Source organism: Piliocolobus tephrosceles, chromosome 5, assembly GCF_002776525.5.
Source record: "Piliocolobus tephrosceles isolate RC106 chromosome 5, ASM277652v3, whole genome shotgun sequence".
Classification (NCBI taxonomy): domain Eukaryota; kingdom Metazoa; phylum Chordata; class Mammalia; order Primates; family Cercopithecidae; genus Piliocolobus; species Piliocolobus tephrosceles.
The window spans coordinates 102,271,141-102,298,292 of NC_045438.1; the positions used below are offsets into that span (position 1 = coordinate 102,271,141).

General features: G+C 34.1%; 1 protein-coding gene across 2 annotated transcripts in view; it reads right to left on the reverse strand.

The window, feature by feature from the left end:
- Positions 1 to 27,152, reverse strand: part of COL19A1 (collagen type XIX alpha 1 chain) — a 341,119-nt gene that overhangs the window by 249,403 nt on the left and 64,564 nt on the right. For both annotated transcript variants that reach the window (XM_023230284.2, XM_023230285.1), the window contains exons 8-9: positions 22,740 to 22,865; positions 21,600 to 21,662 (exon numbers count right to left, since the gene is read on the reverse strand). In XM_023230284.2, the coding sequence (XP_023086052.1) occupies positions 21,600 to 21,662; positions 22,740 to 22,865 (189 nt within the window). The remainder of the gene's footprint in view (positions 1 to 21,599; positions 21,663 to 22,739; positions 22,866 to 27,152) is intronic.

Below are 27,152 nucleotides of genomic sequence, written 5' to 3' on the forward strand. Positions count from 1 at the left end.
ATACCTTGCTGTTTCCCTACACTGTCTTTGGAAAAAGATTTAAATCTGGCTTTAAGTGACTTCTTGCCTAAAATCAGAATTTTTTTCTCACTATATATATTATATTTATACGTGTGTGTGTGTGTGTGTGTATTCTTATATATGTACAAGCATGTTTTACTTTTTTACCCACATCTGCTGATTGCCATTAGATCAATTTTGAATACATACCCAATGCCATTTAACATAAAGCAATTACTTGGAAGACTTTTTAGTTCTTTCTATTCATCTGGTTTCTGTCTTGGGTAGAAAGACAGATGCCTATCAGTTTCCATTGCTGGAATTCTGGGGTCATCTCTTTGAAAAGTCTGATTTGTAAACATCACACAGGCTAGAATGAGATACTCCTGGGAGGATGTGTGTATTCTCAATGGAGTTTTAGGAATTTTCCTTCTTATAGGAATTTACTTTGGCTTCTGAGTTTCCAGGTTTAGACAGCTCAAAATACACTAACAATTTCATGGAACTGCTTTATTTCTATCAAATATTTACAATTAATTTATAAGATAACAGTTTTTAAACATTCCTTAGAAAGCAGTTAGTTATCATTTATTTGAATTATTTAAGCAAAATTCAAAATCTATGAAGAAAAATTCACATCTTTAAACTTTAAAATAGCAATATTTTGTCTAAATCTAAGGAGATTTTCATTATTTCATTAATTAACACATTTTAAAGAAAGTTTTAGTGGTTCTTACCAGAGATGTACAGCTACATACATGCACACATATTATTTTAAAGACCGAGGTTTTTCTTATATTAGATTAAATTATCAAAGTATTCTACAGCATAACGGCTATCAGGCTATCATCACAGTATATAGTAAACACTAAAGTAAAACTTTGCTGCTAAATGTAATTAAATGTTAGAGAATCAACAAAATATAATCGACTTATCTATATAATAAATACTTCTATCATTAAACAAATTGTTATAGTTTGAGACCTCACGCATCACACAACTCCATTAGAAACTTCCAATATCATTTGATAAAGTGATAGTGAAAACACATTAAGTATTTGGTGCCAGGAAACAGTCTATGGAAATGAAGCGCCTGTTACTCATCACAGAAGTATGTCCACTTGTCCAAAAGGGGCAGATTATTTTCATCAGTTGATCCAATATAATGTTTTATATCATATTACTACTTACACATGATCATGAGATATGGCATATTATCCATTAAAGTATGCCAATATGGTATACACTGCCAAAAATACTTTTTTGGAAAAAAAAGGTGTGATGGTACCTCCTCTTTTTCTTTGCTCACGGCCCACTCATGCACCAGGTGCTCTAAGTACTGGCACTCAAAGTCCTACCCTGCCATATGTCAGGTTAGGGTTAAACCTAGATGCACTGTTAATTGGGTACCAAAACTCTCTAAAGCTGTGATATTGAGAATATGTCTTTAATGGACACTGGTTTTATGATTGTTGTAATTAAAATACTGTGTTTTCCTGTGGCCGGCATTAAATGGTCTCTGCTCTTTCTTGACGGAATGTATTTTATAAACATAATTCTAGACTCAATGATAACTCGGTGGACATCCCTGATTATCTCATAGGAAATGTGTTTATCTAAAACCTAACTTATGTCAACAGAAGAAGTCTTTCTTCATGCTCCCTCTGACACCCAAGTTTAAAGTTCTAGGTGCCACAAGCACTTTGAGGGCAAATTTAATTCTATTCATAAAATAAATATCCTCCTAAAATTACTGGAAGGTATACATTAGTTTTCTTTTCTGAACTCCCGCTGTCTCTCCTTCCTCAAAATTTCAGTCCAAGGAAGAAATAAGATGCTTCTTCTTTGGCTTCCAATCAATACTTTAGTTCATTACTGAAAGAAAATCACAATAAATGATCCCCATAGAAACGATAACTTTCAAAAATCTATTTCTGTGGAATGTTTTTTCATTATAGGGTTTTCTATGAAAGGACTTGTATTCCTTTCAGGTACGAATTCAAACTACAGGAAGACAAGTTAATAAATATGTGTAATATAAAGCAGGCGAAATCTAACGTTGCTGCTGATAGTATCATTGCCTGGGTTATTACTATGATACGTAGCATGTCTTTAACTTCACAGGACAACCAAAAAGTACTCTTTCCAAAATTCAAAATAACCTCTTTGAGAAGTTTTTAGGACAAAGTTAGGTGAAGTTTAGGGTCAGCTGGTTGCTTTCTGAAAAACTGATCACAGGATTTAATTTTACCTCCTTGTAATCACTGCATATTTTTCAATAGTAAGCACAGCTAGTCATAAACTATAAATTATTATTAGTTTTCTTGATTCTTTTGACATTGGAAGCAATGTATTTCTTACTGTGCGGGAAATATATATTGTCTGGAGGACATTTGATAAATAAAAAAAAAAAATCACATTCCCTAGGGCTATAGTTTGCAAACCTAGTACTAATGAGACCAAGCAAATAAAGATAAAGCAAGCAGGTAAACAAAAAATTTGCAAATAACTAGCCTTTGACTAATTTTGCGATGATTTTTTTTTAACAGTAAGGCATTTAGCCTTTGATTAAAATGTCTGAGATCCTATTATAATATTTCTGCATTGAAAAAATTGACCTATCGTTTTACTTAGAGCATAGTTTTCTAGGAGCATAACCCTCTATATGAATTTAATGTCCACTTGAAATATATCAATACTTCCCCTTTAATTAGTTCATATTTATTAAAAGAAAGTTTACTTAAGTTGAATATTGCATGAAATAACTAGAAGAAATATCATAAGTGGAATGCCAGGATTCTAGGACTAAAACCAATAAAACAGGCAGAAAAAAGTAAATCTGATTTTGATTTTGTGTATTACTAAGGTGACTTCTACATTACTGAGTATAGTCCTGCTTTATTCAGCCATAATCTTTAGAAATTGAAATATTTTATGGTTCTTAAACTGTTGGCAGTCCATTAAATGTTTCAGGAAATTTTTAAAAACCTATGTATTTTTATTTTTTTCAGATATCCAGTTTGAGTCCTTTTACTTCAAGGGGAGAATTTTTTCCTTCTATATTTTGGGACTTCATTCTAAGAAATAAATTACCAAGTTAAAAAATATATACATAGCATAGAGTTTAAAATCTCAAACTTTTTGAATTCTTTATATTTGTTGAATCCTTAATGCAGCTAATCCATGGGGATATTTTAATCACATTAATGCTCAGAATAAGGCCAATTTATAACTTTAATCTTAAATGAATGAGATCCTATTATTATTTATTCTTATGAGTCAATACATGTCTTGATCATAGTAATGTATGTATGGGTGGCTAGTGGTATCTAACTCAACATCTACTCTCTTAAAATCTACTATCCTGAGTGTGTATACATATGTGTGTACATAGGTATATAAGGTGCATATGTCTACAAAACAAGCAGGATGGGCATTCTTAAATATAAGGGCAAATATAAATTCATGCATTTATGTATAACAACTCCACTAAAGAATCTGATGAGGCACCGATTCTATTTAAAGCTTAAAGTCAAGTACTTTTGCTGCTTAATTTGCATAGTGGAGAGCAAAGAAAAAAAAATTCACTCTGTGGTTACTGAATAAATGCTTTCTGAACCCAAATTAACCTTCCCCGTATTTTGCCCATCAGTCTTATTTCTTCTGTCTGCAATTACACAGAAAAAATAAATGTTATAGGTCTTATGCATGACATCCCTTGTGCCACTATCAAGCCTTCTATTCAGTAAACCACTCATTTTTCAAATGATAGTTTGGAGTCTCTTAATACTATGGTCCCTGTTCTCTGGGCACACACTGGTCAGTCATGCCTTTTAAAATGTGGCACTCAGAACTCAGCACATCATTCCAGAAATGGTCTTACACAGAATAGAGAACAAGATCATCTCTCTCTCGCTCACTTTCTCTCTCTCTCTCTCTCTCTCTCACACACACACACACACACACACACACACACACACACTTTGTTCTGGATACTATACAGTTTTGTACTTCTATTAATACAACTTGCTTTTGTTAAAAACTAAATTGCTTACATACGCTACATTTGCAATCAACTACTACCCTTAAGTTTTCCTGTCAAAGGGATGTTATTTTACAATCCTTTTTCAAATTAATTAAATACAAGTTGTACTAAGAGTTGTTCAAATAAAAAACAAAAAGAAAACCCAAGTAATTGTGAAATGTCTTGGAGAGGTAAAAGTTTCTTCCTATACATAGCAAAGCTAGGGAATTAAGCCTTAGTAAATGTTGTAGAACCCACTACAAAATCTGGGCTCCTATGTAACTGTGATGATTTTCTCAAAGTGTCAGCACAAGTGTTTGGGCTTTTCACTGTATTGTGAGACTAACTGTAAGACAGTTTTTTAAAAAAACTTGAAACTTCATAAAAATACTACAGAAATACTTATTTAATGTGAATCATCTACTGAAATATCTGAAGTATAGTGATTGACATCTGAATAGAGGATTCTAACAAGTGAGAGATGATTTAAGACCTAAAGAGAAGGACAGCTCTTAATTGAGGACAATGAGATAGCAGTAACTGCAAACTATTTCCTGCCTGGAGTATCCCTCGTGATGAGTACTTTATAGGTCTAGTCCATATCAGTTACTTCTACTGGACCTTAAATGCATGGAAGCCATTGGTTACTTATCTCTAGCTCTGAAGTAAATGGTTATGAAGATATGGAGAATGAACACACCCTAACAATGTTGTAAGAAAGTTAGGAGATCATCAAATCTAGTTTGGATAAAAAGAAAGCAATATAACTTAAATATTTGTGTTTGAGAGAGGGGGAAGAGCATATTTTCTCCATGAGAAAATGGCAAGCAAATTCTGGAGATGCACACACTTCTATTATATTTAATTCTAGGAAGCAATACCTGTAAACTTTGTTGTGCAAAGAAGAAATTCCCTTGTTTCCCTAAATTATGCTTCTGTAGAAAGTATGAAGGACTTTCACGAGAGTGTTGCTGGCATTGGGGGCCTTTCCCAATCTTTCCTCAGCAAAGTTTTCAAACAGTCATTCTCTATTTCTCTTACCTATTTCTGGTTTGGGGCTAAGTCCTTGAATTCTGAACAACTCAACAAACACTTACCCAGAATCAGCCAGGTACCATATGCTGGGTCAGTTGCTGGGATTAGAGATGAGACAGACCCCAAGTCCTTCTATTCCAGGAGCTCACATTTTAGCAGGGTGTATAGACACACACTATATTGGTGATATAAATAAAGTGCTATGTGAGTAGAGTGGATAAGCTGTAATTTTGCCTGGTGACCCAGCAGAATTCATGGAAAAAATGCATGTGTTTTGAGTTTAATAATCTGAAAATGCGGTGATGGAGATAGAAAAGAAAGACACCAATCATCTGTGATTGTCTGCTCAAATCTTCCAGTCTTCCCTAACAGGTTCATTCAATACCTTACACTGACTTTGGCAGTCTCTGATGTGTCTGACTAAAAGCTCCTTTAGATAGAGCCACTCTAAGGAAACTCTAATATCTAAAATCATAGATGTCTTTATAAAATACCAAAGATATAAAATAAAATACTTTATATCTTTAAATCCACTGTTCAGTATCTCAGCAATCTACACCAGGAATAAAATAATTAGCCACTAAACTACGCAGAGAAACAGAGAGTGTGTGAGCTTTCTTATGGCAATATTTATGTGCTGGAAGCTGGTAGTACATTAAACCAAATAGGAACATTAGCAGACTAGGTTCTTGAAATCTGGCTGTTTAACAAATAAAAGTCAAGTGCCTGGTTGCCAGATACACGGCATGTGTTGAGCTTGTCATCCATCTGTTGTGTTCCCTGCCAACTGCTCTACTTGGGGTGTGAGTGGAAGGCATTAGAAGGGAATAAGAAACCATTAAGAAATAAAATCAACTGCAGAGTGAACAAGTTTCTTTTTCTTTTTCCGGTCCTTCTATTACCTTTGTCCTTCTTATGTTTCTGCTTATTTTAGTGCTGTATTGTATCAATATATGTTTATAGATAAGACAGTTAAATGACAATTATTCCATGTAAAAGCAACAATTTTTCACTGATAATTCAAGTTTTATTCTCGTACCTTTAACAAGTGAAGCCAACAAGTAGGCTTACAAAACTGTTTTCTTTGTGGTCATTTTTTCTATGCATACTATTTATGATTAAAAGTTCCATCCTGTGTGTAGATTTGTCTATACCTTCACTCATTAGAGAATTTTCCAAATTACACAGATATACAGGTGATTCTCTGCTTAAGAGGTATTTTTCTCTAAAGTAGAGATCACTCTTGTTTTATAAAGCCTAATAATTTCATAGGCAGAAAGTATTCCATTGTCAGAATAAAGCTAATTTGTCTTTTTTTCCTCCTCATTTAATGGTCTCAATTTCTATAATAAATTGTCACATGCCATTAGGCATTTTAAATTATGTTTTAAACTTAGGAAGTCTAAAATTAAGCTTAATTCTGAATGTCCACAGAAAAATTAGGTGAGGTTAGAAATATAGAGAGGAAGCCAAATGGCTTAAAAATTCTCTAGCTTTTATACTACACGCCTGTAAGTTTCTGAGTCTCTGAAGCATTAATGCTACATCTGGACCAGCACTGTTAGAAAGTTCATTATCATTCACAACAATGACTGGCCTTGTCTGCACTTACATAAACTCTAACAGCATCTGCCTTTATTTTCTGAAGCTGCAGTCTTCTCATAAAATGTCTTTTTAGGGAAAATCAAGATTCAAAGATCATAGTCATTTCATTTTCCAGCAGAAAAGAAATACAAAGACTGTTAGGGAACAATGGATCTGCTCATTCGGTCTCATCTCACTGCAGTGATGGAGGGCTTCAGAGTTTATGGGGAAAAGTCCCATCATACAAAGCATATCCTTATATAATGACGATAGTTAGTCCAGCTATTTTTAAGACACGCAGCTTGGCCACTCTCTCATCATATTATCAGATGTACTTCTTAAGTGCCTTAATGCATACAGCTTTTTTTACTTCCAGAAGGTTGATTTATTTTATATTTTTATAAAGTCATGGTACTAAGTTAAACATTTTTGGTTTTGATAAATTATATATATATATTTATTTGGTGGAGAACGTAAAGAAAAAAATTTCCACATTAGGTGTTGCATTAAGGTTAATCTGGAGAGTGGCCATGATAGAGCTGCCTGGACGTGGGCATGCAGGGTAGATTAAGAATCTCCAGAGAGTCAAGCATGGAAAGTTTGAAAACACACTTCAAATGTCATCTGTACTTGGAAACCAAGCAAATTTTTTTTCCGTAATAATTATTTTAGAAGGTAAAGCTAAACAAAACCCTCTCACTCGGTGAAAAACCATATGCATAATGATTTTTTTATATATATATACTTTAAATTCTAGGGTACATGTGTTCAACATGCAGGTTTGTTACATATGTATACATGTGCCATGTTGGTGTGCTGCACCCATTAACTCATCATTTACATTAGGTATATCTCCTAATGCTATCCCTCCCCACCTCCCCACAATAGGACCCGGTGTGTGATGATCCCCTTCCTGTGTCCAAGTGATCTCATTGTTCAATTCCCACCTATGAGTGAGAACATGCGGTATTTGGTTTTCTGTTCTTGCGATAGTTTGTTGAGAATGATGGTTTTCAGCTGCATCCATGTCCCTACAAAGGACACAAACTCATCCTTTTGTATGACTGCATAGTATTCCATGGTGTATATGTGCCACATTTTCTTAATCCAGTCTGTCACTGATGGACATTTGGGTTGATTCCAAGTCTTTGCCATTATGAATTGCATAATGATTCTTAATAGGTGAATGCAATCTTATGAAGGTGGGGGAGTCAGAATCTCTAGGGTCAGATACAGTTTAAAAGGGGTCCATGGATTTAAAGGGAAGAGACACAGACAGCCCTCCTTGGAGCAGAATGTCCAAAGCAAACTGCAGTTCACTCACTAAATTGGTAGGCAAACAAATTTAAGATCTAATTCAGACCTGCTTGTGTAGATGAAATCTGAGTATTTGAGGAACTATCCAGATGAGGTAATATGGCAAAGGGGCAAGAGCTATGGATTTCCATGGATAGAGGTTCAAATCCTGACTTTACTATTTTTTTTTCCCTCTCTGTCTCTAGATCTGTTTCCTAATCTGTGAAATAGTGACAATAAATCTCACCTCACAGGGGTGTTGTAAGGATTGAATGAAATAATGTGAAGAAGGCTCCTGATAGCATTTAGCATATAACACTTATTGAGTAAATGGCTGCTATTATTACTATTGTAAAAGTTTATATTCTTTTATGTATTTATATTAAGTGAGGAATTCATTGGTTTTCTAACATCTAGTTTGTTTTAAGAGGTCAAGGTTACATAAGATATGTGACTTTAACATTTTCCTATAAATATATTTTGAATAAATAATATAAATTCAATAAGTTTGCTTCTTGGCCTTTTGGCTAAGATGAAGTGTATAAATGCCTTCAAATAAGTTCTAATTTGGTCCCACAGTAAGGCTAGAATAATAGAATCATCAAACTGTTTATTGTTAAATTATATCTGTTGTTTACAAAATACTTATATATCAGGTGCTGACCCTTTTATGAATAATCTTGTTTAATCCTTAAGATAAAGCTAGAAGTAGATGTAATATAATTCCATTTTATAAAAGAGAAAACTGACATGTAGAGAGACCAAGTATCATGCTCTAAATTAGAGAGTAAGATTTTGAGCTGGAATTCAAATCCAGGCAGTCTAACCCTGAGTATTTAACATTAGCATGGTAAAGTAATGATGGTTATGATTTACTTCATACTTACTCCAAGGGGAGAAAAATTGACTTAGTAAAAGTTTTCCTATTAAAATAAGCATTTTAGGGCAAATTTAAAGTAACTTAGTAGATAGAATATGGGTTTTAGCATAAATTAGGCTCCATGTTCAATTTTTATTGTCACATTATTAGGATAAGATTACTGGACAATAATTATTCCTATTTAGAAAAAAATCCCCACTTCTCGAGAAATATATCTGTTATGTTTACATACACAAGCGAAGTATGAAATGAGGAAATTTTTTGTTTGAAGTATTCAGGTAATGAAAACAAACATGGTTTGAGTGTTATCTTTGGGGGCAAAGTGGGCAAAATTTGCTCATAGTGTCCAAATCTTTATCTCATTTTCCTACTTCATACTATGAGGATGGAAGGTGTGAACATGTGTGTTTGTGTGTGTGTGTGTGTGTGTGTGTGTATGGCTGCATGCATGTGATCTTATGCTTAGAGTCATTCACTTCTCTTGGAAATAGAACCATCCAGTTTACTCATTGTGATTGACAGAGGCTTCTGTCCATCCAAGTTTACCAGAAGTCGCCAGCTACCTAATAACACTGCTACACAGAATTGATTTTCCTAAATGAACTCATAACAGAACACTTACCAAATCTCTTAGGCAAAATCATAGCTATTCTTAATAAATGTAAAGGGGACAGTTATTTTTCTGCAATGTTTAACAGTAAGACTTTATTAGATTAGAGCTAATATTAGATTAAGAATGCCTACTGCAAGTCTGTACTGGGTGATAAGTATTACAATTACAAAAGAACATAACTAAATGCTATACTTCATCCTCAGTGTCCTCATGACTCCATATTCCATAAATACATTTTGTAAAATTGTGTTTTTTAGTGTACTATTTTTCTCCTTGGTCTCAGAGGAAAAATACCACCACAGTATACTAATACATTGTTCAGAGTCTTGACTTAAAAAAATTTATTGCTATTACCTAGCTAAATTTCAAAGTGTAGGTTTATTTTAGAATAATGTGATTTATATGCAAATCACTTAATTTATTGCAGTATGACATTGATGTAAGTGTAAAGTATAGTTAATGTACAAATTAATACTTCATACTGCTCAGAATATGCTTCACTCCATTAATATAAATCAGTTTCCTAGCTTCAATACTAATGTTAGAAAAAAACTTCACTTTGAGAATATTAGACCTGAGATATATGTTCTATGGTATTGTACATATGTTTTTGCTCCAAGTAAGACAGTTAAACAACTCATCTTAGTTATTTATTTTTAAACAGTACTCTTAAGTACTCCGAATTTTATGTAAAACAAAACAAAACAAAGAATTATAACTGCTGACAAGCAGAGTGAAAGTTAAGGGGATGCTGGATAAGTTACTCTGGAAGATGCACTTATTTCACATTGAGGCAAATGTGGAATACAAAGCCCTGAGGTGACCCACATGTTAAGAACTGATCATTTTTCTTTGGAAATTTACTTAGAAAAATCTGACAAACTATTTTTCTTGTAAAATAACAGAAATATTTCACCTCAAACATAAACCTCAGGAGTATGATTTTAAAATTTTGAAATTAAATTTTTTTTTTACAGTTTATTAACCCAATGTTAGATAATGTTAGTAACTTTGTTTTCATTTTGTATACATCCATTAGACTTATTTTAAATCAGTGGTAACCTGTGGATTATAGAAGTGAGAAAAACACTTTTGAGGTGGCATTTGTTTCACTCGAGTGTCACACCCCTTTAACAGCTACATGAAGTGACAAGTTAGAAGCATAGCTGGCACTACCAGGGACTGAGACCTTGGGAAGAGAAAATGGTCAAAGACTCAGTGCTTCTATAGGTATTGGAAAGATATTAACCACTAAGTAGGGTCTCTGATGATGCGTGCATCCGGGAACCAAGGGCAAAATGTAATCTGCCACCATATTTAGCACAACTGGAAGTTACGTGAATTCTCTAATTGTCTATGAGACTCCTTAAGAGCAACTCAAGTAAATTAGACCCAGAAGAAAACTGCCTGAGGAAATATGAGAGAGCATTTGCCAGGACAAGTTTGCCGTGGTTTTAGAACACCGTAAAAACCAGCTGCTTCTTTCCGATATTAGCTTCTTAAGTTCGCTGGGAACAGTGTCTTCACACAGACACGCTCATTAATTGATATTGCAAGACCCTCTCCGTCACCATTTTGACCAAATGGGCACCAAGGGCTGAGGATCTCGGTTTTCAGAATGACTTCGTCTAACTAGATTATCAGTATATTCCTTTATATTCACTAAAGTTTTACTTTAAGTGAAATATAAGATGGATTATTACACAAGATTCTTTCTACAAAAGTGGACTTCTGTGACAAGAAAAAAAATCTTTAGTTCTGAGTAGTGCCTGTCTCTGCAATACTGACTTGCTCCAGTTCCTTTGTGTTGCTCCAAATGTCCTCTCTTTTCTAAGAAACTCTCTTTTTTTCCAGAGAATTTCTCGGCTTGCATACTTAACTTTCTAGACTTATTTTCTTACTATCATGGCCCTGGATTGCAATTCATTTGATCAACTTTTGACAAGATTGATTCTACTGAATGCTTCATCTAGTCCTTACATTGCCAGTCTGTGGACATCACCTTTTCAGGAGTTGAGAACCTGTTCCACAGCCAATCAGTAGCAGTTTGCACCTGGTTGTCATACATAAGGATCCAAGGGATGTCATTTTGGAGTGTTAAAATTAATGCTATTTTATACCAATCTTGATAAATTCTGTTTTAAAGTAATCAAAGGGAATGCTATCCTGCTATGCCGTAATTTATTATGTAAATGTATATGAGTCTCACGTTACATCCCACAATAAAGTCAAGCAATCTGTTTTATAGTTCAAGCACTTCAGTGATTCTGCATGTGTTTTAAAAAAGATTCCCGTGTTCAGAATAATTCAAAAACTCCTAATGATCTGAAATCTAAACAATCAGATTATTGTGATGCATTTTAGAGACTGGTAGAATAAGGGCACAAGGAAAATTTGGATTGGAGCATCTCTTTAGGTGATCAAATAATATTCTCTAGAGAAAATATATTTTTAAACAATTAGACCTTTGAAGAAGTATTTAAAGAAGCTTTTATTTATGATGAAGAATCGTCAATTAACGACATCAGTAAGCTTAAACAAGAAGATAGCAGCCCAAATAAACATCAACTTGCAGCAAGGTATTATTTTGCAATAGAGTTTGTTGGACTTTGCTGAGTCCAACAGTTATATTCCTATACAAGTCAAGAATTTGCATATCAGACTGAATAATTTATGAAAGGAAAAAGTAGCATCAATGAAGCAGTCAGATACCAGAGACACATTTAAGAAGGTCTCAAAAAATATCTGCCTGACAACCTCTGAACCTCCTACCACTTTAGCTTCATAGTTATTCCTGTGCCAACTTTAGGCGAATAAAACCGCAATGGTCATGGCCTTCTAGATAATGAGACACAATAAACTCACTTGATACTCAGTGCAGCTAGAATGCTACAAAAACTTCTATTAAGCTTATTTTCATAAAGAAGAGAATTTTCTTAGCATCAACATCTGAGAACTTTAAAAATTTAGCAAAGTTATTAATATTAATATAGGATTATATATATAATCCTATATATAGTGAAAACATGCCAAGGTGATTGTAGTTTAATATACAAATACAACACTTTTCAAAATATTCTACAAAAACTGAAGTTGAATAAGGCGCTAAACGGCAACAGTAACTTCCTGTGAATGAATTTATTGTTTGGAAGCATCTTTGTGGTGTTAGAGGAGAAACATAAAAATCAATCATTTTATGAGCTACAGCCTACAGTATAGCATTTTACTGATAGACTGAAATATATTTCTTCTATTTTTAATTATAGTATCTCTTACAGTTTATATATAAAATGTTTACATAAACTAATTTTTGTCTGCAGTGAAACACACATTAAGACACCATATGATATATAAAATGGTGAATTTAAGAAGCCCTGGGGCTAAGAGAATAGCGGCCAATGTTCTGGAGCAGGGATCAGCAAGCTTTTTCACCAAATTTTAGATTTTGTGGGCCATACAGTCTGCCGCAATTACTTAACCTAGCCATGAAGCACAAAGGCAGCCTTAGGTAATACAAAAACAAATGAGTGTGGCTGTCTTCCAGTAAAACTTTATGTACAAAATCCTACAGTAAGAGTTCTAACAGCCCTACTATAGGGCCACAGCTTGCTTACCCCTGAACTGCAGGACTTGTTCTGTATATTTTCCTATCCTATCTGACACAACTTTATAAAATGACCATACATTTTGATCAAATAGTAAACCATCATACCTTTTCCCCAGGAATTCCAGGAGCACCAAATTCACCTTTATTACCAACTGCACCCTAAAATACAGAAATGCTTACTAGGAGATTACTTTTAAGAGGTGCGTTAATTACTAATGTTGTCAAAGAGAATCTACCTTTTCCTAGATGAGTCGCTTTTGCATGCACCAAAGTTTGTGCTTCAAGTTCCTTCCTCATATTGCCCACAAGCCAAAATAATAAATTGAAATAAATCAGTAATTCATAAATATCTAAGTGCTAATCATAACTAAAACTAGACATATTCACACAGAAATATGCAATTCAGCTTTGTAATTTCTTTTACATTTACCAAAAGCAAGGAATAATACTATTGCTGTTACTTCAATTAATATGATAAATGAGTTTAAATGAGTTAAAAGCTACATCTTATCCGATGCTTTCAATTCAAGTAGGTCATGAAATTTCAGTTTCTAAGATATTCCTATTTGTTTCATTTAGTGTGCCTGACTTTCCTTTACATCCTCCAGGAAAAACCCCAAAGCTGGGTCAATCCAATGATAGCTTCCTTGCTCTTCCACTTAATTGCCAAACAGGGATGGAAAAACAGGTGCAAGGAAGTCTATAGATCATGTATGGCTTCCTTAAAAGCACTATCACAAATTCAGTCAAATAAATTTATCCTTGAAACAGTGGAAAATAATATATACTTTCTGAATGAGTTTCTATATCACTAACACTTGGTAGAAATTAAGAAATATATTGTAATTTTATGAATATGTAATGCCATTATTATAATGATACTATTTGTTAATTTCAGATGAAGACCCATGAGTAAATTTCACCTTCAAGTGAATTCCTGCAGATTACATGAGATTATATCAAACTGGGTAAAACTGATCAAAGAAGGACCTGTCAATTACTTCAATATATTCAACTGGATTAGAAAGGATAAAGGAACATTATTATTTCCTATATTGATATACTAAAAGAAATCAAAAGAATAATATTAAATCCCACTTCTGTGAAGTTATTACTAAGAGAAGGTAATCCTTATTTTAAAAAATTATGAACATATTTTGGTTTAATTAATTTTTATTGTTGTGGTATGGGTACAGAATGGGCATATGAGTAATGCCAGATTGGAAAGAAAATGAGGGGAAACTTACTCATCATCTCTGGGTTAGCATATTAGACTACTCAAAATGGAAGCCTCTATAGTGGGATTAGAGGGCAGGAGAAGTTGAAAAAAATCAATACCAGTCGCTAAGAAGTCAAATAAGCTAACTTACTCCATTTTAAACTGTTTTGATTTTCTGTCAAAGCATATCAGCAAAGCAATCATTTCATAAAGCCAACACATTTTGGCAAATTAACTGGAGATGTGGAAGATAATAATACAAAAATAAACTGGAAAATTATTCCCAAAATGGAGCTCAGATAACACTTCCCCTTAGGTTCAGGAACATTAACATTGAGCTGATAGTTTATAAAACTCTGAGAGAATTTCAGCTCTGAAATGCGTGAAGTTATTAACAAGGGTCTTAAAGAACTGAGAAAGTAATGCAGTTGCTAAGGAATTAGGTTGCTAACTAGCCTTGCTAACAAAAGAAAATTAAAAGATTCAGAAAATTATTATAATTGAGTCTAAATGAAAGAAAAGTATTAATTATTTCTTCAAATAATGTTGTACAGAGTTTAGTGTTAGAGAGCATGGTTAAAATCACTTGATTAGGTGTCCTGTTACAGAATAGTGATCACAATTAGATAATTAAATACAAGCAGTAGTACTTAAAACTGCATTATTCCATGAGAGGTGATCATCACCTTTATAAAAAAATAAAAAGTAGTAAATCATATTAATAAACCATCATAGTGGATAAGAAAATACATAAATAAAGATACATATTAAGTTTTGCCAAAACTTCTAGCTTTTTGCAAAATAATTTTGATGCTTCATTACCTTGGCAATACTAAGCTAAACCTGATTAAATCAATGTGAAAATAATTTTTGTTTTTTAAAAGAAAAAAAGTAGTAGAACAATAGTTAACAATCTAATATTATTTAACTCTTTCCTTGCAAATTGAATCTTTGCCTTGTTCAGAAGAGTCCCCTGGGCAATTAGGAAGGAGAACTTACAGTTTCTAGAAATAGCTGAGTTGATTATTTAAACTTTCTTTGAGGTATAGTGTTCATTCATGCATTCAGCATATTTTTAGCTCCTATTATTTATGTGTTGTTCTATGTATAGGTTCACAGAACTCATTTTCCAACAGGAAAAGAAATAGATGTAGGATGATAATGTGTCAGGTGGCAATAAAAGTGCTAAGCAAAGTAAGAGCATAGAGGTGGGAGTAAGGATGCTTTTTATACAGAGATGCCAGAAGGCCTTTTCATTTTACAGTTATTTTTGAGCAAGGACCTAGATGACGTGAAGAAGAGAGCCAAGTGGATATGTACAAGGACACTTCAGGCATACATAATTGGTACAAAGGACTTGGAGCAAATATAAACAAGGGAAGAGGGTTCGAGACAATTTGAGAGTGAGAAGTCAGGTAGGGGAAAGCTCTACACATTATGTGAAGCCTCATAGCTCATGGTTAGAGCTTTGGGGTTTATCTTAAGAGAGACAAGAAGTCACTAGTGGGTTTTGGCTCAGGTGGGACAGGATTTGCTTACATGATTATTCAGAATAATTGTCTAACTCATAATGTATATGTATAAATAAGAGTAAAATTTTTCTCTATGAATCTGCTGCATTAAAGTAAGGATTCTCAAAGCATAACACCTTAGATTGTCATCAACAGTCACACAGACCAATGGAACACAATAGAGAACCCATAAATAAATCCATGTATTTACAGCCAACTGATTTTTGACAGAGGTGCCAGGAACATGCACTGAGGAAAGGACAGTCTCTTTGATAAACAGTGTTGGAAAAACTATATTCAGAAGAATAAACTAGAACCTTATCTCTCACCATATGCAAAAATTAACCCAAAATGGATTGAAAATTTAAATGTAGAGCCCAAAACTATGAATCTTCTGGGGGAAAATGTAGGGAAAATCCTTTGGTACATTAGTCTAGGCCAAGATTTTGTGGATACAATCCCAAGAGCACAGGCAACCAAAGCAAAAATAGACAAATGGGACCATATTGCACTAAAAAGCTTCTGCATAGCAAAGGAAACCATCAAGAGAATGAAGAGACAACCTGCAGAATGGGAGTAAATGTTTGCAAGGTATTCATCTGACAAGGGATTAATATCCACAATATACAAGGAGTTCAAGCAACTCAACAGTGACAAACAAACAAAACCCCCAATAATCTGATTTTAAAATGGGTGAATGATCCGAATAGACACTTCTCAAAAGAAGACATACAAATGGCCACGAAATACATTTTAAAATGCTCAACAACATTAATCATCAGGGAGGAGCATATTGGAATCAAAATGAGGTATCATCTTACCCTAGTTAGAACGGCTATTATCTAAATGACAAAAAAAAAAAAAAAAAAAAATGCTGCCAAAGGTGTGGAGAAAGGGGAACTCTTGCACACTTTTAGTGGGAATGTAAATTAGTATAGCTATTATGAAGAACAGTATGGAGATTCCTCAAAAAAAAAAAAAAAAAAAATGGAACTACCATGTGATCCAGAAATCCCACTGGGGATATGTATCCAAAGGAAAGGAAGTAAGTATGGTGAAAAGATAACTGAAAGCCTGTATTTATTACAGCAATACTCACAATCACTAATATATGGAATCAAAATGAGTGTCCATCAATGAATACATGGATAGAGAAAATGTTTTATACACACACACATATACATACACAAACATACACATATACATACACAATGGAATTACATTCAGCCATAAAAAAGAATAAAATCCCATCATTTGCAGCAACATGGACGAGTCAGAATGACATTGTGGTAAGTGAAACAAGCCAGGCACAGAAGGATAAATACTGCATGTTCTCCTTTATATGCAGAAGTTTAAAAAGTTAACCTCATAGAAGTAGAGAGTAGAATAATGGTTACTGGGGCTGGGAAGGGTGGGGAGTGGGGAGTGGGGATAGGGAGAAGTTGGTTGCCGATAGAAAACTACAGCTATAAAGAATAAGTAAACTCTGCTGTTCAATAGCACTATAGGGTGACTATGGTTAGCAATCATTTATTGTATATTTTCAAATAACTAAAAGCGAAAAATATGAATGTTCCCAATACAAAGAAGTAATTAACACTTGAGGTGATGGACATGTTATTTATCCCAATTTGATTACTATAGATTGTATAAATGAATTAAAATATCACACTGTACTCCATAAATATATAATTGTTATGTGTCAATTAAAATATTAATAAAAATCTTAACACCTTTAGAAATACTGTAATGTAGTGATACATAATTTGAAAGAGATATGGAAGTTGTATTCTCAAATCTTTTCTCACTTTATTACATTGGGCCAAAAGTAAAATGCACCAAAAGACTAATATTATATAGTTAATGAGAAAAAGTAAATTATAATTGTGTCTGGATGGCTTCTAATCGACGTTATCTAAGTAAAACAATGCAAGGAATATATTTTAAAAACCAGCACATTGGATTGGGAGCAATGGCTCACACCTGTAATCCCACACTTTGGGAGGCTGAAGTGGGTAGATCACCTGAGGTCAGGAGTGCAAGACCAGCCTGATCAACATAGTGAAACCCCATCTCTTTTAAAAAATATATAAAAATTAGCCAGGCATTGTGGCGGGTGCCTGTAATCTCAACTACTCAGGAGGCTGAGGCAGGAGAATCGCTTGAACCCGGGAGGCGGATGTTGCAGGGAACAGAGATTGCACCATTGCACTCCAGCCTGGGCAACAGAGCAAGACTCTGTCTCAAAATACAAAACAAAACAAAAACTAGCACGTTGTATCCAGAAAAGGTCAGACAATATTGTAAATAAAAGTTACAGAGTTGAATGAAATATTCAAGTAAATGAGTAATCTTTTGAAGCATGTGATAACTCAACATTTTTACATCTAATACATTGAAAATGTTAAGGGATTATCTCACAAATGAAGATTTCTTTATTCTTCATCTAGCCACAAATGAAATTAAACTCAACCTAAAATAGTTATCTCCACCTCTCCTTCAATATGTGGACAATTACATGGTGGATAAGAAAGCAGGGGAAACATGTATTTGTTGAGTATCTATCATATGCCAGTTTCTAAGTGCTGTATATACATTGTATGGTATGCCTTCTTCACAATCAACCACTGGCTAGGTATTATTAAGGGTAATTTTCAAAGCAAGTAAGAGGTGGAGGATTCAATCCTAAGTGGTTCAGGCTCCAGAGTGGTACTCTTTCCAACATACTGTTCTACCTCCTCTAAATATTCTTTCTTGGGCTTACAGATCAAAAAGAAAATCTTGAGAACAACATCTGATCCCTTAATAACATTGCACTTCTGATCATTTCACAAAATTTACTCTTAAATATGCCTTAGAGCAAAATGACTTTCGATCTTCAAGTTATGTAGGCATTATTTTGTGCACCTGCTCTAATAATGACAATGACATGCCAGAATCAAAAACGAAAGAAAGCCTTCTTTACTTATTGCACATTGAAGTTGCAGGATCACATAGTGCAGTAGGAGCAGAAATAAACTCATTCTCCACTCCTTAAACTGAAGCAATGCATCCATGTTTATTTGAAGTACCAGGAAGGCAGAATGCATTCATGGTCATGGTCATCTAATGTCATTTTTACAAGGCAGAGTATATGTTGGTTTCATCAAATGTGGGTGCATGTATCAAAAAGATAAAGGAAATATACAGATTAATTATTTGTTGTGTAGATTATAAATTTCTTTTATTCCAGCTGTTTTTATGTTGCCACTAAAATCTCTTGCCATTAGGAATTCTCATGGAATTTAAAACAAATGTTACTATTCTTAAAACATACCACAGATGAGAAGTCATATAATGCATTGTAACTCTAAGGTGTATTTTTGTATATTTTATAGATTTGACATACAATAAATTGGCTAATATTTATCCATTTTTATTAATTTTTCCTAGTTCTTTTCTACTGGTTTTAGCTTCTATAGAAGGAGAGAATGTTCTGTGAACAAACTGTCACAAGATTGTAAACTCGGTGAGAGCAGGCCCTATATTTTATTATTACTGCTAAGGCTCCAACGTCTGGCACATTTTTTATTATAATAGCAGGAACTCAATAAATAGGTGTTGATGGATAAATGAATAAAGAAAAATATTTAAATGTTAAAGTGAGAGATGTCTATTTATGATTAAAGGGAACGGAGGGGGAAAATGCATCCTTAAAGGGTATAGGCTCTAACAAGAGTGACTAAGCAACTAATCTTTAAAAAAGAATTTAAAGTAGATTTAATGATTTTTAAAATAATTATTCAAATAAAACTGTACTTCTGACATCGATTTTTTTGTTGTTGTTGTTTGTTTGTTTGTTTTAGTGGGCAGGGTATTTTTCCGAAAAGCAACACAGGAAATTTCTTGCTGTGCCAGCAATCTTAAATATGACAGAATTGATTAAATCAAAGAAGTGAAAAGACAAATTAAGAAATGTGTATGTGAATGTGTATAAATCACAGCCAACAACAATTAAGCTGCATGCATTTTTTTCTAAGGCATTTTTATGTCACTTTATAGTATAGGCAGAACAGATAAATGAGAACACCTTCCGTTGCAGATAAGAAAACTTAAGTATGGAGAGTCTGAGTGGCTTGGCCAAATTCACCGTCTAACCATAGAAGAGTTGGGATTAATTCAGAGATCTTTCCATTTTCTGAGTCCTTTTAATTGTGTTACCTTGGGCACATCATTTTACCTATGTGTGGCTTTCAGCTGTAAAATGAGGATAGAGATATTAGGCTGGTATTTTTAAATGATGTTTTAAGAGTAAAATATTGCAAGTGGAAGTACCTGATCAAAGAACACAGACACATAATACTGAATTGCTTTTAGAATATAGTGGCAGCCTTAAAAATGGATACTGGTTATGAGTAGTCAACAGACCTACTGGGTTCAGATCCCAGTTTGGCCACAAGCTATGTGGCATTGGGCAATAATTTAACCTCCCTAAGCTTCAGTTTTTCCATCTGTGAAATGCTAATACTAATCCCTAACATGAAGAGTGATTGTAAGGATCAAGTATGATATCATATCTAAAACACTCTTCTTAGTGTCTGGTACGTGTAACCATGAAACAAATATTTGCTATTGGTATAATGATTTGTATGTTTAGTTTGATTGAAGTGGTCTTTAGAATCAGATATTGTTCAATTATTTTGAATTTTCATAAAATGATATTTAAAGTAAAGGTACCCCAAGAATGAGTTTTAAAGAGCATTAATAAATGGCCTGTTCCTTCTCAAAAATCTTTTTCAAACACCTGCTGAGTTGTCAGAAGTTCCCATGCAAGGTACAATGCAAATACATTCCTTCAGGAACAAATGACTTTAGCTTTGTTGAAGCTTTGGGGGATCAGTCATTTCTCAGACTTCTGTCTCCTGTCTTTTTGAAGTGGGGGGGCAGGCAACTAGATTATACAAATAATTTAGAATCATGGACTTCCCAAGTTAAGGCATGAAAGGAATTAAAATCTATTTTACCTTGGAGAGATTACAAAAACAGAATGAACTTCTAACAGTGCACATTCATTTACCTGATTAGCTGACAAAAGATGTACTCAAAAGAGTAGGAAACATTACAGTTAAGTTTTGAGTGGTGGGAGAAGGAAAAGACAAATCTCTAAGCATGGGATATTGCCTAGAATTACACACTTAGAGGTCCAGTCCACTGGCCATTCCTCCATTAAATCCTCCCTAGCTCCCCAGATCGTTTCTCCAGGATACTTGCAACTCTCCTACAGCACCTAACACATACGGCCTTGTAATTTTCCACGATCTCTTTCTAGAAGTAAAATCACCGAGATCATGGAATATTTCCTATTCTTCTTTATGTGCTCTACAACACTAAGCAACATACTGCATACGCAGAAAGTATTCAAGAAAAGTTGGCTGTTTAAAAAAAGGTAGGGAGCTACAGAAAAATCTCTAGTGGGGATGTATTAGAAGACAAGAGAAGCAAGAGTTCAACAGGGATTTGGGGAAGGGAATGCTAAAGAAGGCTAGGGCACAGCTAGAAAATAGACTTTCCTGCTTCACAGTTTTGCTAGAGCTTATAGGTACAAAGACTTGCAGTTCCAGATCTTTCCAAAGTTCACACCAGCCTACCAATATGAATTCAAAAGCAGACTAGAATGCTGATAGTCTTTCTTATTTCACTCATCAGCATTTTAATATAGTATTTGATACATTTGATAGCCTTTTATAAAACATATATTGGCATAGAATATAGAAAAATGAGATGAACACATTTTTAAGTCATTTTTTAACAAAACCCCCGTTTTTCCCATCAGTATTTATCTTTTTCTTACCGGATCTCCTTTATCCCCTTTCTGCCCAGGTGAACCCGGAGCTCCTGGTAATCCTGCTTCTCCCTGAGCAAAAATGCATATCTGTGTTAGCAACCATTCTGTCACATTGATCTAAAGCCAAATGGTTTATAAATATGAAGCTGGCAATAGCAAGATAACGCTTTGTTCTCCTCTGAGCTGATGCTTAGAGTCAGGAATAGTGAGCCGTGTGAACAAGAGAAAAAGGGCATGCCAATGGAATTCCATTCACTATTCCTCACTCTTCCAAACAGCATTTAGCATCATCTCCTCTAGACCTTCCATGAGCTGGAACACAAGCTGTTTCTCTACGGTCCCCCGAACCTTGCCTTTTTCGTGGAGCTTACTATGCAATATAGACCACTAGAAAAAATGGAAGTTTCCCTTAAACTTTCACCCCATCCCCATCCTGGCTCAGCCAGAGCTAGGGCACGCTCTGCTCTAGAAACTGGGGCACGTTCTCCTTGCCTCAGGTATGGGCACTGGAAAAATCCACCAAGACACCACTCAGCCTTTTAGCACAGGCTTTATGACTGCCATTAACATCCATAAAGGAAGTTCATAAACGTTCATGGTCCAGCCTTCTTGACCAGGGGATCATATTGGTGCAGATGAAACAAATTATTTGAATAATAACAGAGCCCCTCTAAATATTCCCCTAATAACTTATGGTGGATGGAGACAGCCGGTTGAAAATTTAGGGATGCTGGAAAAATACAGTCTACACAGAAGAAGAAATACAATGTGGAGTATTTTTGTGTATGTTTTTGAAGAGCAGGCACCATATTTTCTTCAACTGTGAATTCCAAGAACTTCAGCCTATTCCTGGCACATGCTAAGCACTCAGTACTTGCCTGTTGTACAGGTAGTTCCTCCCTTCACCTTTCTATTCATTCTAGTTCACGCCCTGGAAGGAAGTTCAGATGGGCTCGAAACTATCCAGGTAACAATCCAGGAAATCCTATCTTCAATGCCTTTTTCTTAACCTACCCCAGCGACTGAGGTATTTACTTCAACAAACACTGAAGGGCAAGACACATTCTGTGAAGAGAGGCCACATTCAAGGAGCTGGGCTCATAGTCTGGAGTGGCTTTCAGTATGCACAGATTAAAACTAGCATACCTTGTTTGGAATGCACTGGCACTGGTCTTTCAGTTCCTGCTTTGCTGGCAGATATGAAGACATTTTACTGGCATGAGCAGTTACCGATGATGATGCAATATTTCCAAAGCCATCCTGCTCTGGGCACTAAAATCCAAAAAGAGGCTTTAGGAAATGGGGTCAATTCCAAACATTCTGATGTTCCAAACACTGGCTCCCACTAAACTAGGGGTTGCTGAGGTTGCCTGCAAGAACCGCTTTCTTACTAACCAAAAGTTGACACCAGTGTGAGAATGTTTATGACACTTTTACACTTTCTGCCTGAGCCCATGTGTTTTCTTATATTGACAACACACAAGAAAAATATTTAAAATAATGGTCTTGGTAAGGAATTACAAAGTTACATTAGGTAACTTTTTGATAAGTATAGAAATTTCATAATTTATAATAATTATATTGTAGCAATAAAATAATTTGTACAAACAATATGAATTGAATTTCATGAAACAATATGAAGTGTTTAATGTGAATACATCTTTTGGGAACAAAAATTAAAGTTGAAGCATGTAATTTGAACTTATAAAATATGGTTTCCTTCAACAAGATGATTTTTAAAATATATAGAGTAGAAAATAAATTCTTTTTACACTCTTAGACAATATTTATTAAATCAAAGTATACTTTACTCTAGTCTACTGTTCTTTACAGATATTAAAAAGGTCTCCACTGCAACAGACAAGTAGTGCATTTTATACTTATCCAGTGGGTTCAGAGCATGCTGGACAACATGAAGTGCAATTTGGTTACAAAGCAATGAACTTTTTTTTTTTTTTTCAATAAACTAATCCAAATGGAGAATCTGAAGAGGATAAACACATTGTTTTCTCTCAGCATCATGTACCAGACTCCTCACCATAGTTTTCCACTCTGAATTTGCAATTTCATGAAGAGAAAGCACTAGGAGAGAGTTAATACATTACTTTGTATACCACAAATTGTAAATGCATGGTAAAGTATTTTCAGGATACAAAACTAAAATATTGTCTGTGGTTATCTACTGTGGTTGAAATCATGATTTATATCTATTTTCTATTATGGATTTGGCTATATTTTCTGGTAAACATAGATAACTTTTGTAACAAAAATTCATTTTGATGATCTGTGCAGCAAAGCATCATGGCACACATTTAACTAACAAAACTGCACATCCTGCAAATGTACCCCTGAATTTAAAATAAAAAATTGGAAGTAAGAAATTAAAAAAAAAAAAACTTGGTAGTAGTTGAATTCTTTGATAATTACAATAAAAACTGTAACAAAACCAGCACCCAGAAATACTGCAACTATTTACTGTATCCACCATTAGTTCTTTCAAATCTACTCTCTCCAGATTTAACTATTAGTTATTTATCATAACAAGTTTCCAAATTTGAAAGTCTAAAAACTATTTTATATTTGAGTGGAACAAGGTTATTACCAAAACAGTTCATTCATCTCATTTGATTTGATATGATTTTTCAGCCAGTTCTTACTTCATGGCTTCCCAGTCAGATAACCAAGACCCATTTATGAATTCACAATTTTGCTCTGGATAACTGAGTCACTATATTAAACTGAGGATTTAAATAACTTTATTTTATTTTATTTTATTTTATTTTATTTTATTTTATTTTATTTTATTTTTTTTGAGACGGAGTCTTGCTGTGTCTCCTGGGCTGGAGTGCAGTGGCCGGATCTCAGCTCACTGCAAGCTCCGCCTCCCGGGTTTTACGCCATTCTCCTGCCTCAGCCTCCGGAGTAGCTGGGACTACAGGCGCCCGCCACCTCGCCCGGCTAGTTTTTTGTATTTTTAGTAGAGACGGGGTTTCACCGTGTTAGCCAGGATGGTCTCGATCTCCTGACCTCATGATCCGCCCGTCTCGGCCTCCCAAAGTGCTGGGATTACAGGCTTGAGCCACCGCGCCCGGCCTTAAATAACTTTAAAAGTATGTCTCAGGCTACACAATAAACCTGTCCACACTCCACAAAAAGTGCCTAGAGGCAACACCAAACATACAAGTAAGGACTCTTCTCCTTGTAAAACCTCTGGTTTTGATTTGACACATATTCAGTTTTAGCCCTTAAAACTGTAACCACATTTCTCATTTATTTTCAACAAATGTTACTGATTTCATCCTTCTCTTAACAATTGTTCTTCATTCTTTTTACATCTAGAGTCATGAAACTTAACTGCTTTAGAAACTGAAAATCTAATAGATACAAAGAAGCATGTTTATAGGTGATCTTTTAAAAATGTTGCCTTTGAAATGTTTTATAAAATATTGACAACCAGAAAACATGTGTGAGTTGAAATTTCAGGACAAAATTAGATATTTAAGCAACTACATTAAAAATTTCTGAGTTCAAAACATTTGGCAACAAGAAAGAAAATAAATACAGTTGGTATCAGAAGTAGAGCACATGCATGTAAATGGCTTTTACATAATTATTTATCTTTCCAACTGTACATTCATATTCATAACAGGTAGTATGTTTCTATTTTTTGTTAGTCATTAAATGAATGGTGATATCCCCTCCAAATAATTGTCAGCAAAAAATAGTCTTTTCTTATTTTTTCCATAGTTAGAGATAAATTCCTACCTTATTTTCTATTCTTTAAAACTAACTCCCAAATAATCTTTTCAAGATATGATTTAAAAATCTTTTGTTCATAATGTGTGAGATCATGTCACTGCTTTGAATTACAAACCATTCCACCCAATTCATCACCTATACTTCTTAAACAATTTCCTCATAAATTAGGTGGAAAGTTTCTATTATATTAATACAATGATAAAGGGCAGTGATTACTGGTCAAGTATACAGTATTTAGATATATCAAAATATCATTATATTACTTTTCAATCAGAGAAAGTTATTATTTTAAAAACTCTTACATCAAAAAAGCATAACTAAAAACAAAATTTTTGGAGAATTAACATCTTTAAGATTTAAATGTGTAGCTCCAGGAAGTCTAGGTATTTCAAGTCTGTAGATTGGCATTCTAAATTATCTTTTCAGATATTTATAGAAAGATATTTGGCTGGCTTGCATTTTACTTGGAATGAGATACATGAACTGGATTGGAGATATGCTTTATAAAGCCAAGTTACAAAAGCAAAACATGTAATATTTGAAAGACTTAGCTACGCTTTAAGTCACTTGGTTACATTCTTATTTCACTAACCAAAGTGAGCTACAAAAGTTAAAAATATTTTTGAATCAAATTATTGAAAAAATTTTCATATAATTTTCTATGGCAAGTATAGAACTTTTACGAAATCTAAGATCCAAACAAAAGGCATTTTTACCTTTTATTTTCACTTTTCATATGTTCTTTCTGTACTTTTTTTTTTAGAACTAGCCCTCTTTGAATATCTTTCTGTCCCATTTATCTTTTTTAGTAGTTGATAAGTCAATAAATCAAACAATGATTGTCTACTTTCTCCAAATGAAGCATTAGGAATAAAAAAGTGTATCAAGGTAAAACTTCCCTTACTGAGTCTGAATTGTACTTAAATCAATTTAAAAACAAACATAATTATACCTAGTAATATAAGATAGCATACATGGCTATCTTATACTGAGAGATATAGAAAGTATTGAATTTAGTGTTTTTCTTATAATGAAAGATTGATATAAGAAAGTAACAGTTGTACGGTTAGGTTAGGAATATTTAGAATGAGAGGCTGAGGAACTGCATTTATATTTTGTTTCCAACAGGAGTCACTTAAGAGAAAGACACAAAGAGAGGGTAGGGAATGTGCCTTAATCATGTTTGTTAGCCCTGTTCCTTAGCACCGTGTTTAGAAGATCAGTGTTTCTGAATAAAGTGTTTGCTGGAAGAGAGTGAACGAATATATAAAGCAGTGACTCAGCCTTTTCTGATTTTGCTGCAAGGTAAAGGGGAAGGACATGGGGAAGGCAGTTGATCCAACAATGATTGATATCCCAGACATGAGGTAAAGGTGCACTTTGGCAGTAACAGGAAAATGGAAGATGAGGATGAAAAGTCTACGTCAAAGGAAACCTAGCCAGGATGGGTGACAGGATAGAAAAGGAAAATGAGTGAGAACCAAGTATGATCACAGATTTAAAACTTCTGTAACTGGAAATGGTGCAGATGTCAGAACGTACTTTAGGAAGAAAGGCATAAATTCTTTTTAAGTTATAATGAGTTCAAAGTGAGGATATATTATCCTCAAAATTACGGGTGAAGTGCTGGGATTAAAACTGTTGAAAGTAACCATGAGAAAGCACCATGAAGGCTTTCTTACTTGGAATAAATTACTCACCTGGTTTCAGCAGAATACACTCAGTGCTACCCTACATTTGGACTCTACAAACTATGCCACTAAAAGATAATTAGCGTTCTTCATTCTTCATAAGCGACGA